Source organism: Coptis chinensis, chromosome 6, assembly GCF_015680905.1.
Source record: "Coptis chinensis isolate HL-2020 chromosome 6, ASM1568090v1, whole genome shotgun sequence".
NCBI lineage: Eukaryota > Viridiplantae > Streptophyta > Magnoliopsida > Ranunculales > Ranunculaceae > Coptis > Coptis chinensis.
In genome coordinates, this window is record NC_141461.1 from 97,249,908 (window position 1) to 97,265,391 (window position 15,484).

The 15,484-nt window shown below is 38.4% G+C and overlaps 3 protein-coding genes and 1 long non-coding RNA gene across 4 annotated transcripts in view; 3 read left to right on the top strand and 1 right to left on the bottom strand.

Annotated features, from left to right (window-relative positions):
- LOC147495880 (putative protein phosphatase 2C 5) overlaps window positions 1–15,484 on the top strand; it is a 60,390-nt gene that overhangs the window by 15,055 nt on the left and 29,851 nt on the right. The window lies entirely within an intron of this gene.
- Window positions 3,546–15,484, top strand: part of LOC147495882 (disease resistance protein At4g27190-like) — a 106,730-nt gene continuing 94,791 nt past the window's right edge. Inside the window, exon 1 of the transcript XR_015197836.1 lies at window positions 3,546–4,178. The gene's annotated coding sequence lies outside the window, so the exon portion shown is untranslated. The remainder of the gene's footprint in view (window positions 4,179–15,484) is intronic.
- LOC147495883 (universal stress protein A-like protein) lies at window positions 8,035–13,253 on the bottom strand. Its single transcript, XM_086564640.1, has 6 exons — window positions 13,167–13,253; window positions 12,048–12,143; window positions 10,383–11,149; window positions 9,249–9,352; window positions 8,881–8,999; window positions 8,035–8,198 (listed from the first exon to the last, which is right to left on the bottom strand). The coding sequence occupies exons 3-6, from the start codon at window positions 10,651–10,653 to the stop codon at window positions 8,120–8,122; spliced, it is 573 nt and encodes a 190-aa protein (XP_086420766.1). The 5' UTR covers window positions 10,654–11,149; window positions 12,048–12,143; window positions 13,167–13,253; the 3' UTR covers window positions 8,035–8,119.
- LOC147495884 (uncharacterized) lies at window positions 13,987–15,117 on the top strand. The gene is made up of 2 exons (XR_015199320.1): window positions 13,987–14,596; window positions 14,684–15,117. It is a non-coding gene; the product is annotated as an uncharacterized LOC147495884 (long non-coding RNA).

A 15,484-nucleotide genomic window follows, 5' to 3' on the forward strand; every position in this document is an offset into this window, starting at 1 on the left:
AGACCAAGCAAAAATGCTCTTGTTCTTTCTGAGTAGAGTAACCATATCCCTTTGTTCATTTTCTGATAGCTCGGCTGATATGAAGGTTGTTTCTTTGCTAGATTCTCCAATTTGAACTTCTAAGAGGCGGTCTATAGTCGGTGGTCCTTCACTTGCTGATATGGTGGAACAGTTTATTTGTGGTGCGGATTGTGCTTGAATGACTTCTTGTGAATTGCTTAAAATTGTGTTTCCATGCATATCAGATTGACGATAATCATCTAATATTCTTTCGTGACAACGGCTAGAAGCCATCTGATCTCCTCGTATTTTGCAAATTTTGTCTAGAGATGGAAATTTCACTGCTTGGTGGAGAGTAGAGACAACAGCACCCATACAGTGGAGCCAATCCCTACCTAAAATTGCATTGTAGGAAGATTTGCAGTTCATTAAAAGAAAATCAATGTTGACCGCCTTATCCATGAGTTTGACTGGTAAAGAAACTCTTCCGACCGGAGTTGCTGCTGTTCCATCAAAACCGATTATCGGGTTGTTATCCGCGGACAATCAAATTTTCTCGAGAGTTTCATGTCATTATAACAACCTGCAAAAATTACACTAGCGAACTTCCGGTGTCTATCATGACACGTATTGTACCGCCATAGACCAATGTAAGCCGTGATAACGACCCGATCGTGAATGAGGGTGATGAATGCCAATTAGGTCTCTGTCAAGAAAACATAGTGGGCTTGGTTCGATGGTTTCTATGCGAAGTTCCTTCAATAAAATCGAAGCTATTTATGTGATATAACTCACGAAAAATCCCAACTTTTCTCTTTGCTCACATTTTTGTTTTGTGCGTGACACGCCGTTGATTCGGTGTGACCGGCTTTTGATGACGCTTGTAACTTGAGATTGACAAATTCGTTGAGCTTTTAGTGCTTAAGAATTCCTCTAGCTGTCCCCTTCTCTACTAGCTTTTGTATCTTTCCTCGTAAGGATCTCAGATTGTTAGGGCCGCGGACCAAAGTCATTGTGGAAAAGACACCATAGATTTTATCACGCGTAGACTTTGTTCCTTCCGGTAAAGGCATTGGAGGGAAAAGCAGATGCGACTTTTAATCTTCTCATAGATTGAGGCATATTTGGCATTCAGTGGAGTGAGCTTCATCTCTTCTCAAAAATTGTTTGTCTTTTAAGATCCCGCCGGGTTGTTGAGTTTCCATTGTGCTTTGTTTCGCTTTTGCTTTTGATATCCGTAGATTCTTTTCCTCTAAAATCTTTGTCCCTTGAAGCTCGGTGGCCGCGATCTATTTCAACATTGATGAATCAGAAGGCGTTCGCGGTGAACAAGTCGATTTCGTCCGGGGAGGATCTCTTACCAAGTGAGTTATATATTCCGTTAGTATCAAAACGGAGAGCTTCTTTGAATGCATGAATGATCATCATTGCCGCACATCCGTGACCCTCGCTTTGGATTTGGCTAAATCGGACAACGAATTTTGCAAGTGTTTCATCTTTCTGTTGTTTTGTGTTTAGCAAGATATTGACATCTTTGGGCCGAGTCCAATTATGTTGAAATCGATCCGTGAACTGATCTGCTAACTCCTGGAAAGATTCGATAGATCTAGCTGGAACTTCCGATAGCCATCGCAAAGCTTCCCCTTTTAGGGTTGCCGGAAAAAGTTTGCATAAGAGAGCGTCATCCTTACGCCAAAGAACTAGCCTGCTTTTGAACTCCATAACATGGTTGTTTGGATCGCCTTCTGTTTCATCGTACTTAGGCAATTCTGGCTGTTTGAAACCTTCCTGATGTTCTGCATTTTGTATACGCCAGGAAAAACGTCCAACGATGTCTTCATTTACCGCTAAGTCTTTCCAATGTTTTTCTTTTAGATCAGTATTATTCATTGCCTTTTTAACGATGTCTTTAATTGGCGCCGCCAAGATATGTTATTCCTTCATTTGTTTGGCGACGGACGACTTGTGGTTGAACTTTCTTGACCTTGTGTCATATCGTCTGCCCCGGTTGTTGCCCATATCCGGAAACCTTGGGTGCTCGGATCAGTAGAGACCTATGACGGAAGTTTGAAATGTCTCGGGCACCGGAGAGTAATCTATATGATGAGTGTTATCTCTATGTCGATTCTTCCGGTTTGTCTTCTACACCGATTCCTTTCGCTCAAGTCGAAGTCTTAGGTCGCGGATTCAGATCTTGCCTCGAGGTCACATTTCGAATGCCCCAAGTGAGTTCTAATGTTGGGTGGTATCCTCCGATCCGACCCGTGAATGTGCCGCTATCCCGCTTACGAGGTTTGTATTACTTCGTAGTATGGCTGGGTGGCTTGTTCGGTGTGAATCGGGACTCACTTGGGGAGATGCGACGACTAGTATGTGACCTGTGATGTTGTCTATCACGCCTGCTATTACGACCGTTGACATCAGGAGTCCTCAATCGCCTTAATAAACTGGTTGAAATATGTCGTGGCCTGGATTGATTTGGACGATTTTCAGGGACATCATCAGTGGTTCGAAATCTTTCGCTATTGCTTTGCAATCGGTGGAATACACTGCTGTTTTCTCCCGATCTTGGGATTCTTGATGGAATAGATGAAGCAGTATCATTGTTGTCTATCTGTACTTGCTTCCCTTCATCTATTTGCTTCTGCAAGTCCGCATTATGCTCCTTTTCCCTTCTAAGTTTGTTACGCAGAGCTTCTTGAGTCATTTCTTCATCACCTGTGTCGTTATCATTTGGATCTTCAACCATATTTTCATCCAGATCCGGATCCGGATCTGCAGACCGTGATCCGCAAATTAGTATCATTAGGAGGAGAAGATATCGAGCCCTGTGACCTTGGAAATTTAGATCTGCTTACTGCCTTGGTACCGAAGCAACAAAGGTGGAGCTTGTTGGTTTGATGCAACTTGATCGATAACCTAACTTCAAAGATTTTGTTGATTGTTTCCCTCGATGGTTGTGCTCTTGCCCGCTTGTTTGCTAGAGATCTTGTTATAGTAGCCATTAACAAAGATTGAGAGAGATACGTGGAAGAGAGAACGTTAACAAGAACCGCAGACGGCGCCAATTATGTTTGGGTATGAATTCACCCGCATACACACTATTGAATCTGCAAGGGAGATGTTGTATAACTAATGAGACTGTGCCTTAATGGCTGCTCTACGATCCGAATATGTATCCGAATCAAGTCTCTAAAAAACGTAGTTCTTTGTTAAGTGGAGAGTCATATTTATAGAAACAGAAAATAAGAGTCCTGACAGCACAAGGACTCTTACTAGATAGGATTGGTTAACTGAACATGTGACCGGCTCAGGTGACTGACAGGGCCGTCCCGATGTCTACTTCATACGTGAGCCGTCCAAGTAGCTAACTAAAACTGTGAGCCGTCCAGGTGGCTAAGTGGACATATGAGCCATCCAAGTGGCTAAGTGGACATGTGAGCCGTCCAGGTAGCCGAGGATCGGTCACTTAGACTTACTATAAAGACTAAGTCCCTAATGAGTTCGTTAGCCAGGGTACGAATGTGGACGTACGTACAGAGATAGATTAGATATATTTTTGTGGTTTGATCAGTAGCAAGTCCTGTATACATGTGTTTTTGTTGTTCACTTACCAAAAAGGGGGAAAAGAAAACATGAAGTTCGCCATTTCGTAATAAGCAGATTCATTTTATTAGACAGAAGATCAATACAAGAAACCGGGTAGGAAGGACATCTATATATTCTTGTACTCATTATACAACTAATGCATCTTATGTTCCTCACTAGTATGGAGTTTTTAAAGATTTTTAAATAATTTGTTGTTCAACTAATGAATCAATGGCTATAGGTTTACTAATGGTGAAGTTCTTTGCCATGTTTACTTGATGGGCTTTGCTAGTTCCCTTTTAACTCTTAGAGATAGATTACCACTGACAAGAAGTAATTATGAAAATTTATTATACCCGAGCGGTTCAATGAACAAGTGTTTGACCTATATTTTCCATGTACACCGTGAATCAGGTCTTTAACTTTCGATCCCCTTTTTGTATATCTGTCGTTGTTTTAAGTTTTAAGTTTTAAATTACAGGTTTTGGATTTGTTTGATGTGAAGCGCAATGGTGTTATTGAATCCGGGGAATTTATTAGGTCATTGGGCATCTTTCATCCCAACGCTCCACTGGAGGTGAAAGTTGCATGTAAGAATTGATTCTCATTACTTACACTTATATTCATGATCTCATATTAACGTACTAGATTCTACCGGGTAATCGGTTACTCAAAAACTCCCCACCTTTCCAATCAGATCCTTTACTTTGCTGATCACACTTTGGTAAATCTTTTTGTGTAGTTGCTTTTTCACCATATGATCTAACGCAGACCGGCTTAATTGAACGTGAGGAGGTGATTTAGTATATATATCATTCAGGTTCTCTCCATTTATTCTGTATGTATGTGCTTGACTTATCAAGAAGCATGTTATAGTACACAAGACACATGTTATCATGCAGAATATTGAACTAGAGATATCAGATATGGATTTAGAGATGGGAATATGTGATCTTAATATCTAGTAAATATCATATCATGTTATCGACTATGTTTAACACAGTTTTGATCCCACTGACTTTGGGGAGCCATACAGTATAATTCTGACTGATTTGTAAATAATCAATTGAAAATTTTAAGCATTTCATTTCGGGTGTTCAAGACCAAATTTATATGCTTAGAAAAGTCCGTGATTGAACAAATGTCTCAACTTATAATGAAATGATGAGAAGTCTTCGACCAATACTTTTCAATTTTGTATGTGCAACAAAGGGTCATTCATAATGAGTCACAAAGGGCATACCACATGACTGAATATAAGAAGACATCACTACATCAGACGTTCAGACCAAATTATACAAGGCATACAACATTTCAATGTGTAAGAATCTGATTCTTAAACCAGTTTGTATGTAACTTTTGTTGTATGTTTCAGTTAAAGGAGATGGTGTTGGCTCTTTTGATCGAGTCTGATCTGGCCCTCACTGAAGATGTTGTCGAAACAATCGTGGATAAGGTCATCTGCTCTCTCTGGAATTGTACACTTACCTTATATCTGTTTGTTATATATTCTCATTGTTGTCTTGCTACAGACATTTACTGACGCAGATTCAAAAGGCGATGGAAGGACAAATATGCATCAAATGGCTGCACAGTTATTATCATCTCAGACAATTAAAGGTGGTGCCTTGGATCACAAAGACTCTGGAAGATTGGAGGACATCAAAGTTGATATAGTCGGACTGCAACAGCTTGGATCCGTGGAACAAGAAGCAAAAAAGTGTAAGACTTGTTGGTAAACGAACCTGGTGTGGGGCATGCAATCCATGAAAAGTTTAAGGTGCAAGTTTTGAGTAATGGAAAATCATTGGATAAGAGTATAAGACGGAGTTCCCAACTATGGCGGAAGCAGATTCAGATCTCCTTGTCGAGGTTGAGGGTGTAGTTGGGGATTTCACTATTTCAGCAAGGATAAGAGTGTTTGCCCCCTAATGCTTGAACGAGGGCCAAGGTGGCAGTGTGCTCTTCATTGCCTCATTGACAGTTTTGTAAGTAGGATTTCCCAACCGGTAACCAATACCACACTTCAAAGATTTTCTGCACGTACGCCCTTCATTCCCTGGCCAGTTTCCTAAACCAATTAGGAATGTAACCAAACGAAAGCTATATAGAATTCCCTGGTTGTTTCCCTTTCGAATTCCAATTAGAATTAGCAATCCTCTTATATTTATTTATGTAAACGCTAAGGGCCTTACAATTAGCACCCTCTTTTTTCCGTGGTAGTTGAGTTTGATTGTTTTCTTTTGGAGATAATAGATTTTAGCTTTTGTAGAGATTAGATTGTAAATTTTGGAACTGGCTAGAGTTATTGATGTTCTTCCATTCAAGTTTCATTCCACTTTCGCTTGTTGTATCAAATCCAAAACTACAATGCCTCCCACAAACCTACAAAACTAAATAGAAGAGGAATTGATGATGGAAAATCAGAATAATCTTGAAGATTTGAACATCTTCAACGAGAAGAAAAGTGATTTGGTTGTGCCAGATAAGTGGGAAGATTTGTGTACCTGCGGCAAGAATAACAATTTGGTTGGTTGTGCCATATCATGGGGAAGATTTCTTCTTTAACATATTTACAAGACTTCATGGGCGTGAACTTAATCGGTTTGAGCCTTTGAGATATGAATGCAAACTGAGTTAATTAGCAGCTCATCTTTCATTAACGCTCATTTTCACTGTTGTCAATCTAATCTTAGTTTGATCGCATTTCCGAAGAATCTATGATCCTAAGATTAAACAAATTAAGAATGAAGAGGTTACTGTGAAGGATTTATGTATTGATCATAACACCATAAAGTTTGTGATTAGTAGTTGTAATGGTTTAGTACTACTAGACCCTCTGCCAAATGGAGGAAAATGTGCGTTTGTAATCCTGTAACTGGTCAGCTGCTCCAAGCCTCCAACTGCGTCGTACGAAAAGGAGTCAAGGTTTATATACTCTGTCAACTGGAATCACATTCATTAATTCTACTGGTATTGCCTGCAGGTATTTTTCCACTAAAAAATTTATGTTGTAGCAACTCTGCAACTCTTGAAAATGGCAGAATCTTGATCTTAAAGGTTGGAAATGGGTACCATGTTTACGATGTCCAGCTGCAGCAACTAAGATCTTTGGAGATTAACCCGAAAAATTGTTACGTCATTCAACCCTTTGTAGAGAGCATTGTTCCCTGATGAAAGCACTTCATATCATATCACCCCATTATCAAGTTCGATTTTGTTGTATTCATAGACTCAAGTTGCAACTGCTCTAGTCTTTGCTGTTGAATGTTAATCCTGTGATTAAATTATTGAAATGCGATGAAAATTTTGTTCAAGAATATACAAAATCAACAAATTTAATGCACAAAAATATGATTGGGGATACAAGTCATTTGTGTGTCTCGGGGAGCCAAGGGACCCTGGGAAAGGGTTTCTTTTGAATGACACGTTAATTGTCGAGATGCATTTTCAATGTTTTGATTTGCTGTTGATTGTTGATTGTTGATTACTGATAGGTCAAGAGTGCTGTGGTACTATGTTAGAATCATCCTGCTGTTGATCTTCCATCATCGAAATTCACTTGAACTATTAGAAACTTCTCTAGGTTGAACATGAAGAAGCATTATGTGTTTTAGTCTCTGACCATTGTGTGTTTTTGATAGGCGACTGTTGATTTATCCTAAGGGGAACAATGTAGATTATTTGTCAATGTACTTAGAAGTAGCACATGCACCTGATTTGCCTTGTGGTTGGAGTAGAAATGCCCAGTTCAATTTGTCAGTGGTTAATCAAGTATACAGTAAATACACTGTGCAAAACGGTTTGAAATTTCCCCCCTGCTCTGCATCTCTTTCTTCCGAAAAACTCTGTACGGGTATATTTACCCTTCTATAATTATGTAATTGGTGAATGAATATTTGTTAGTACTGCCGCCGTTTTTTCAATAGCCATTACAGACTGCAAAGTAGTTGTAGTCACAACTTATTTTCATCTGCAGTAACATTACCTTGTCCTTAACAAATTGAGTCCTTAATCTTCATACAGACACACAACACACATTTAATCTACGAGAGAGTGATTGGGGATTCACATCATTCATGCCTCTCAATAATCTGTGTGACCCTAGTAGAGGGTTTCTTGTGGATGATACTTTGATTGTTGGGGCAGAAGTAGACGTTCGTGAGGTCGTGGAAGGTAAGATACAAACTTTTAATCTGAAACGTGATTAGGGAATAATAAATATAGTGTTTCTGGAGTCATAACGAATGAAGCTGCGGACTACTTGGCATCCCTTAAATTTACAACTCTACTGAAGAGAAGCTGGTTCATACCCCCCTAACTAATACTTGTGGCAGTCTGCCTACTGCCAAAACGATGAATATATTCTCATCGAATTTGTGAATTGGTGACTGATCTATTTAATTTCCTTCTAAAATTTCAATCAAAATTCCACTCGGCATGAAATATAGCGGATCGACGTGGTATTTTTTTGCAATTTTTCCCGGTTTAATTTCAAAAGATCGTTTAGATACTACCCAGACTCCGCTGCTCATTTTGGTGGTTTTACAATGAGGATGGGGCATTTTACATGATGTGCACAGTAGTCACTGACGCTTCCAAGAAATGTTCTGCAAGCAAAGGACAAACCATTAACAGATGAAGGTGTTTTACCACATAAAGAAATTGTAATTTGATTATCGAAAAAAAAGAAAAGAAATTGTCATTCAAGTACTAGTCACAAATCCAGTAATGAAGAAGGTTAGAAGGAGATCAAGGAACAAAATGCTTAAATCGTTACAACAACTCAAAAGGAATGCCATTAAGCTATATATACGTAAAGGGCCAACAATCATTGTTTACCACAAATCAAATGCAATTTATTAGTCTTTCAATTCCTCAAGGTTTAGCCAAGGCTTAGCTCAGGCCTTACTAGTCAAGGGAACTGGAGCGGATTATTCGACCTGATCGATTTCTCTGTCCCAAAACTTTATCCCTTACTTGCCAGGACTAGTCTTGTGTGGAACTCAGATTGTTGCATATATTACAGTAATCCGGATAATAAGCTATTTTTAGTCTCCATACAAGCATAGGGGACGGAAACAGAGCAGGACTGGCCCTCTTACTCACTACCTTCAGTAGACAAGAACACGGTTTGTCCATAAGTTCTACCACTTGCATTTAAGAAGAATTAGGTGAAGCAAATTATTTTGTGAAGAGTTTAATTCATACCTCCTCCAGATGAACCTAAGGGGATATGAAGTTAAAAAACCTAATGATGACAACAAAAATCATTTAAATTCCGAATTGTACCTCTTGAGTTTGCTAAGACCACGACTCCCTACGACAAGTATGTCAGGATGAGTCTGCTCTGCCGCCTGACAAATCATCTCCTTTGGGTCTCCATCAAGAACAACAGTTTCAACTTTGGTCTGCACAGGATTCAAGAAAACAAAACAATTAGAACTCACAATAATAGTCCGTTCACGCACAAGATCAATGATGACCTGATATCATTTAATTTCCTCATCCAATCATCCCTAAGAATGCTGAAAATGTAAGACGTGGTATATTGCAAGAAAAGACAGCTAAATGATAATGTCCTGCTATATCATGCTATGCAATACGCCATAAGTTACTTGTACTTCTACAATAATAACCATAACGAGTTTAGCACTTACTGGCTTTTCCTCGCAGATTTGTACAGCACAGGAGAGCAGTATGGCTGAATTATGTTCTTGAGCTTTCTTTACAGATTCCATAACCGAAGTATTTCCATAAACAGCTGAATGAAAACACTAACAAGTAAGGATATGGAAATCTTGTAACAATCTTAATTTCCACAGGAAATAAGAAAAACCAAGATGTTCCAAAGAGAGAAATTACTCATTTATGAGACTTATGAGTTCCATATTACCAATTTACAAAGAGATGCACTTTTCCCCTTGTGTTAAAACAAGTGCTTGAAACTTGAGCTTCTACTTACAGTAAAATGATTTTCACAGTTACGTCCAAAAACTAAAATAAAATGAACAACATATTTTCGCCGTCCATATTCACTTAACGTTCATATTTTCACAGTCAAATTCATACAATTTGTTCATCAAAAAAAAAAAAAAATCATATAATATGCTTGCAACCATATTCCAACTTCATCGTATAATTAAGGGACTTGGATTGTTTGACTTGCCCTACAGTAGATTCAACCTTCCAAATGTTTGAATCTGACCTACCACCTCCTCTGAAACTCCAAAACAGGACCTCTTGGCTATTGATGGATATAATCTCCACACTTTCACAGTGGAGATCACTGTAAACATTTTGATATATCTAACCCTACCAGAAGTATGTGTTCAAGTTGTTGGACGGTAATGATTTTTTCAATATATAATCGAATAATGAGCTAATTTTTTCCGAGGATGATGATCTCCATCTGCGGAGACCGTATCCACCAAAATCCACCCCCCTAATTCTGTCGTCGAGTTTATGTCAAGTATCAAACTAACAATTTAAGGGGTCATGTCAAGTATAGCATTATAATCTCAGGAGCAGTCAAAACCTTCACTAGAAATAATCTTTCTAGTAGGTAAACACAAACCTTAACAGGATTTAATTAAACAATTCTAACCGATTGTGAGATCCATGGTTAAAGTAACTACACCAGCAAATTATAGTCTTAAATATGATGCTCTTCTTCTAGCATTTATTTTATTTTATTTTTAATTATATTTATCTGAGAAAGTGTGTGTATACTACTATACTGTGGAAAAATGTAAGTTGCATAAGAGAAAAGCTAGCAAAGCAAACAAGCAAACCAGGTCCAGCAGGGCCAGGATAGATGTAGTGTTGGAAAGGTAGTTGGACATGAACAATAATCATAATCCCAACATCTTGTTGATCAACACCAAGACCATGATCACAAGTAGTAAACAAGTTATTAAGATCCCACTTCAGTGCATAAAAACTCCCTTCATGCTCATCAAGTGCCACCATCACTCTTTTCTTCTTCTTCTCTTCCAACACTGGTGGCACCTGAACCTGCTGCTGTTGCATGGTTTCTTCTGCTTCTTCACTCCTCATTTCCATCTTCACCCTCTATTCTCTTCTGTGCCACCTCTCTTAGCAACTTTGAGCTTTTATAGGGGCCCAATTGTCACCCTCTATTCTCTTCTGTGCACTTCTCTTCAAATTACACTTATTCCTGATATGGCTCGTTTGGACATCTGAGCTTGCTAATGGTATTATCTTCTCTCATTCTTCTGGACTAGAAATCTCTTCCACAAAATTCTCCTCCTTTCAGATACTAATAGAATTGATGAGGTATGTGGATTCGTGAATTCAACATGTAAAAACATATCCCCAGCCCCCAGCATTAAAATTGACAGGTAGTCAAAAGGATCACACTCAACTCCAAAAAGGGAAGGATTGGAAATGTTGAGATTCGAAGAACTAAGACCTGGAGTCATTATTCAAGGAGATTCACGCATTGACATATAACATTAGTCCCCTTCTTTACGATGCGAGTTTTCCAAACAAGATCCCACTAAAAACAAGTGCTCCAAACCACTTATTGGACACAAACCTGCAACCAAAATCGGAAATGTTAATTTAATGGTGATTGAAAATTGAAAAAGGGTGACATGTTCCAAGAATGATAAACCATAGGGTACTGACGCTTGTGGAGTACATATTCTGCGAAACAGGACTTGTTACTGTTTCTTGTTCTCATAGTATAGATCTACCAGACAATTTTCTATGTCAAACAATAAATGGATCTACCAGACAATTTGCAGTATGCTTTCACAGTCAAAGTGAAACATCATCTAAATAAGAACATGTATCACTCCAAAGTGACTGTGCAGCATGCTAATTGTGCCAGCCGAACTATTGATGTCTGTTATTTTTGGTGACGCCTGCTGTTATACTCAGCTGCAATTCACAAATTTATGATGCCAAATGTACTAGAAGAGGTTTATTTAATCGGTTTAAAGTGTTGACTCGTGTTGCTTATGTCATTGCTGTATAGAGGTTGGGTTCTATCTGTTGATCACTGCAGATGCCAGCCAGAATTAGTTATTGACTAAGATTTTGATGATGCTTCTCAAGCACTTAAGGAAATATAGTTTAGTAGTTGCTTATTATAGGGGACTATTTTTCTGTCTTAAAAGGTGACTCATCTTTAGTGTATGGCAAAAGTCTTATAGCTGTGGAGATGTTTCCTATTGCGCTAGTGATGTTTGGAATTTAGATGGTAGCACAAACTATATGCGAAAGCTAGCAGAAACCATCCAAACTAAAGTAGCTTGTTGCTGATGTTAGTAAGCTACTGGTAACATGTAAAAAATGGAAGACAGATGTCAAAGCCTCAGTTATTATTTTAACCCGATAAATCCTAGCCACTGCTAACATATTGGACGAAATATAAAAAAGGAAGATGCTTCAGAGCAGAAGCAAGATAAGCATAGTTTAGCGATTCTTACCTGAAGCTTTACTGGATCAGGGACCGATCCATCAATTATGCCAACTGATCCCTTGATCCTGAACTGCTCCCAAGAGTCGGTAAAGTACCAACATATCTGCAAACAACAAGATTGCAATGTGAAACGATATAACACACCTTATAAATCGAGCCATGACAATGACAACAAAAATAAAGGAATATAGGATTAGGGATGTCAACTAGCCACTATGCAGTAGCGGTGCTTGTCCATCCAAAGTAAGCGTTTGTATACAACATCACCACCTTTTCTGCTTCTCAATGGTCGTTGAAATGATTTATACTTTAAACTGCCTTTGATTTTGAATGTATCGACTCCACGAGTTTACTCCTTGCATAGTAGCTCCCAATATTGTTTTATTCACCTACAGGTTTGTAATTTCTTCTCATTTCTATGTTTCTACCTGGTAATGGATGAGGCCCCATCATCAGTTTATCTAATTTATACAGCAAGGCAATGGATCAACGTCACGGTATTAAGAAATAAAAGGAGACAGGTAAACCCCTCAGAAAATTTTAGCATTGGATAAAGTGGATGTGGTGACTATATCTTGAAATCCCCAAGCCTCCCAGCACCTCAAAGGCTCAAACACTTTCTCTATGGCCACCTTGAATTTCTCGTTAGCCAAGGAATTTCTATTCTGAACAAAATCTCTGAATCAAGATCTTTTGCAATACATTCCACTATTACCCGCAACCATTCAACTTAAATTCGAAGTTGTCAGACTTCACCACAAAACCCACATGCTCCCCTCAAAAGCCACTCACCTTTTGTTAATCTCGTCAGTACATACAAAACAGTTTCCTCGTATTTCTTTCTTCCCAACGATCATTTGATTATTCCAAATTTAAATGATTCAGTAACTGAACTAACGTGCATGATATTTAACCATTAGGGACTTACAGTTAAATAGTCAATGTTACTTTATGTTTATGAGCTAAGAAGTCTAACTTGTAATTGTTTTACTCTGGCTTTACAAAAACCAAAAACTGGTCATGTTGTTCCAAACACAAAACATAAAATAAAATAAAAAAATAAAATGTATAGCTCTAGCTAGCTATTGGACGAGACATTTTCAGGATGTAAGCAATCTACAGATACCTCACTGGAGAAGTACAATTGTGACAATGAACATAGATTGCAGCATAACGAATCTTTCAGTTTCAAGGCCTTCAGAGTGGCTATACTAGCTAAAAGGAGAAACAAATTTCCATCAAAGAGAAATCCAAAAACAAAAATGTTGCAGATTAGTCATTGTAGTGAATCAATCATCCTTGCCTCAATCCATATGAACAGGGTGCTATATTTAACTTCTAAAGGTTATTTCTAACAAGTTCAATCCATATGTATTTTTTGTACTGGCCCATTTTTTTCCCATCCTATAATTTGCAAAATTAATTGCTACTTAAATAAGATATGAGATGAATTTAGAAGTCACCAATTTAGAAAATCATATAGAGGTCATGGCGTGATATGGAAACTGAAAAAAAGAACAAGGTTATGGAAAGTCCAAGGACTGTATAATTGCATTGATTTTGAAGGTACTTAGTAGAAGAACAATGGCATTTAATTGGTTTGAATATCTACACATCGTGATGAAGTTACTGATCCTTTATTATAATTTCCTGCTCCAAATCACAAAAAGTTATGTAGTTGATTTTTCTTATGATTTCAAAGAGAAGAAAAGAGAGGTGGACTGGTTGGACCTTCCAGACCATGTTCTACTTGTCATTACAGATAGATTGGTGAACGTCGAGGATTATATCCGGTTTGGTGCAGTTTGTCGTTCGTGGCAATGTGTGTATACTCACAACAAACATTGGCATCGCTGCCACTCGCCTTGCCAACTCCCGATGCTCATGATTCCTAACCGTTGTTTCTACAGCATCCGTGACAAAAAAATACACAACTATCCCGTCACCCTTTATAGACAAGTGCTGCAGTAGTTCCAGCGAGGGATGGCTGGTAACTGTTCACAACATGTCAGCCGTTCATCTAATAAATCCATTCTTGTCTGTTGATAATGTGATTGAGCTTCCTCCTTTAACGACATTTGAACTTGCTCCGGGTGATGCAATTTCCAATGACTATTACCTTAAAAAGGTGCTTCTGTCTGCGAATCCGGCTTGCGACTCCATGTAGTTATGGCAATTCATGGTGGACTTTACAAATTGGCATTCTTCAAGCCTGGTAACAAAGAATGGACTTCTGTAACAAACTACGACTTGTTCGAAGATGTTATATATAAGAAAGACAAATTTTATTGTGTGAACTACTATGGAGATGGTTTTTGTTGTGACGTTGATGGTCCTCATCCCACTGTGTGGAAACTTGCAAAGCCGCCCCCAACGAGTGTACTAGCCCTCAGAACGAGGTATATCGTGGAGTGGGAGATTTTCTGCAAGTCATCAGGACAACGGAGGATGAAGGGCCGATTTACTACACAACAGGTTTTATAGTCTTCAAGCTCGACCCAGATGCAGCGAAGTGGACTGAGATGAAGAGCCTATGTGGGCGAATGTTGTTCTTAGGTGAAAATTCATCCATTTCTCTGTTGGCTGCAGACTTCCCTGGATGTAAGCCGAATTCTATTTACTTTACAGACGATTACCTTGCAGGATATGCTACAGATCCGGATGCACCTCGTGACATTGGTGTCTTCAACATAGAATACGGGAGCATTGAGTATGAACCACATTACGCTGCCATAGGGTGCAAGACGATCTTTCCACCCCCTATTTGGATTTTGCCAACACTGTGATGGTATCGGCCACGAGTCATCTTTGATAATCAACTAGCTAGCTTCTGGATCGAGTGTAAAATGCGTTTCTACTGGATCTTATTTCATTCTTTCGTGATTAGAATCAGTATTTATATTATTGTACTAACTACATATTCTTAAATTTCAATCTTTACAAATGCATTGAAAGTAATGTATGATTATCAATCTTTTTATATTCATTTTTATACATAATATGTATTTTCTAGATCTCAAACTGATATAGATTATAGCCTCAAATTTCAATAGTCCTAATATGCAACTCACCTTATCTCTATCCTTTTTTTTTTAGATTGGATTAGATTTTGAGTAGCTATTTTCTAAATTCTTCATGAAAAAAACACCCAGAAAATACTCGTTACTTCTCTTAGTAGTATTCAACAATTTGTGCATATTATACATCCAGCTGTTAAAGTCCGAAGCTAGTAATCATGGCCATAAGAAGCAAAATCTGAATGTTTGGCACTTTAAAATGTAATTGAACTGCTGCTGCTTATCTTCCTCACTTCCTGTTAGTTAAAACTGAAACAACAATAGTGTTCTTTAAACTTTTCTGGTGTAGTTTGTAGTCCAGACTCCAGAACAATATTCCCTCTCCTACTACATAAAAGCAGAAATTTTTGGATCAGTTCTGTCACCA

What these genes read in the sequence shown, in the direction of transcription:
- LOC147495883 (XM_086564640.1), bottom strand. Translation starts at nt 10,653, where the DNA reads ATGGAAATGAGGAGTGAAGAAGCAGAAGAAACCATGCAACAGCAGCAG. An exon ending in TCCTGGCCCTGCTGGACCTG is followed by an intron (nt 9,353 to 10,382) that starts GTTTGCTTGTTT and finishes GTTTTCATTCAG; the next exon opens with CTGTTTATGGAAATACTTCG. An exon ending in GGTCTTAGCAAACTCAAGAG is followed by an intron (nt 8,199 to 8,880) that starts GTACAATTCGGA and finishes CTTTGCTTGCAG; the next exon opens with AACATTTCTTGGAAGCGTCA.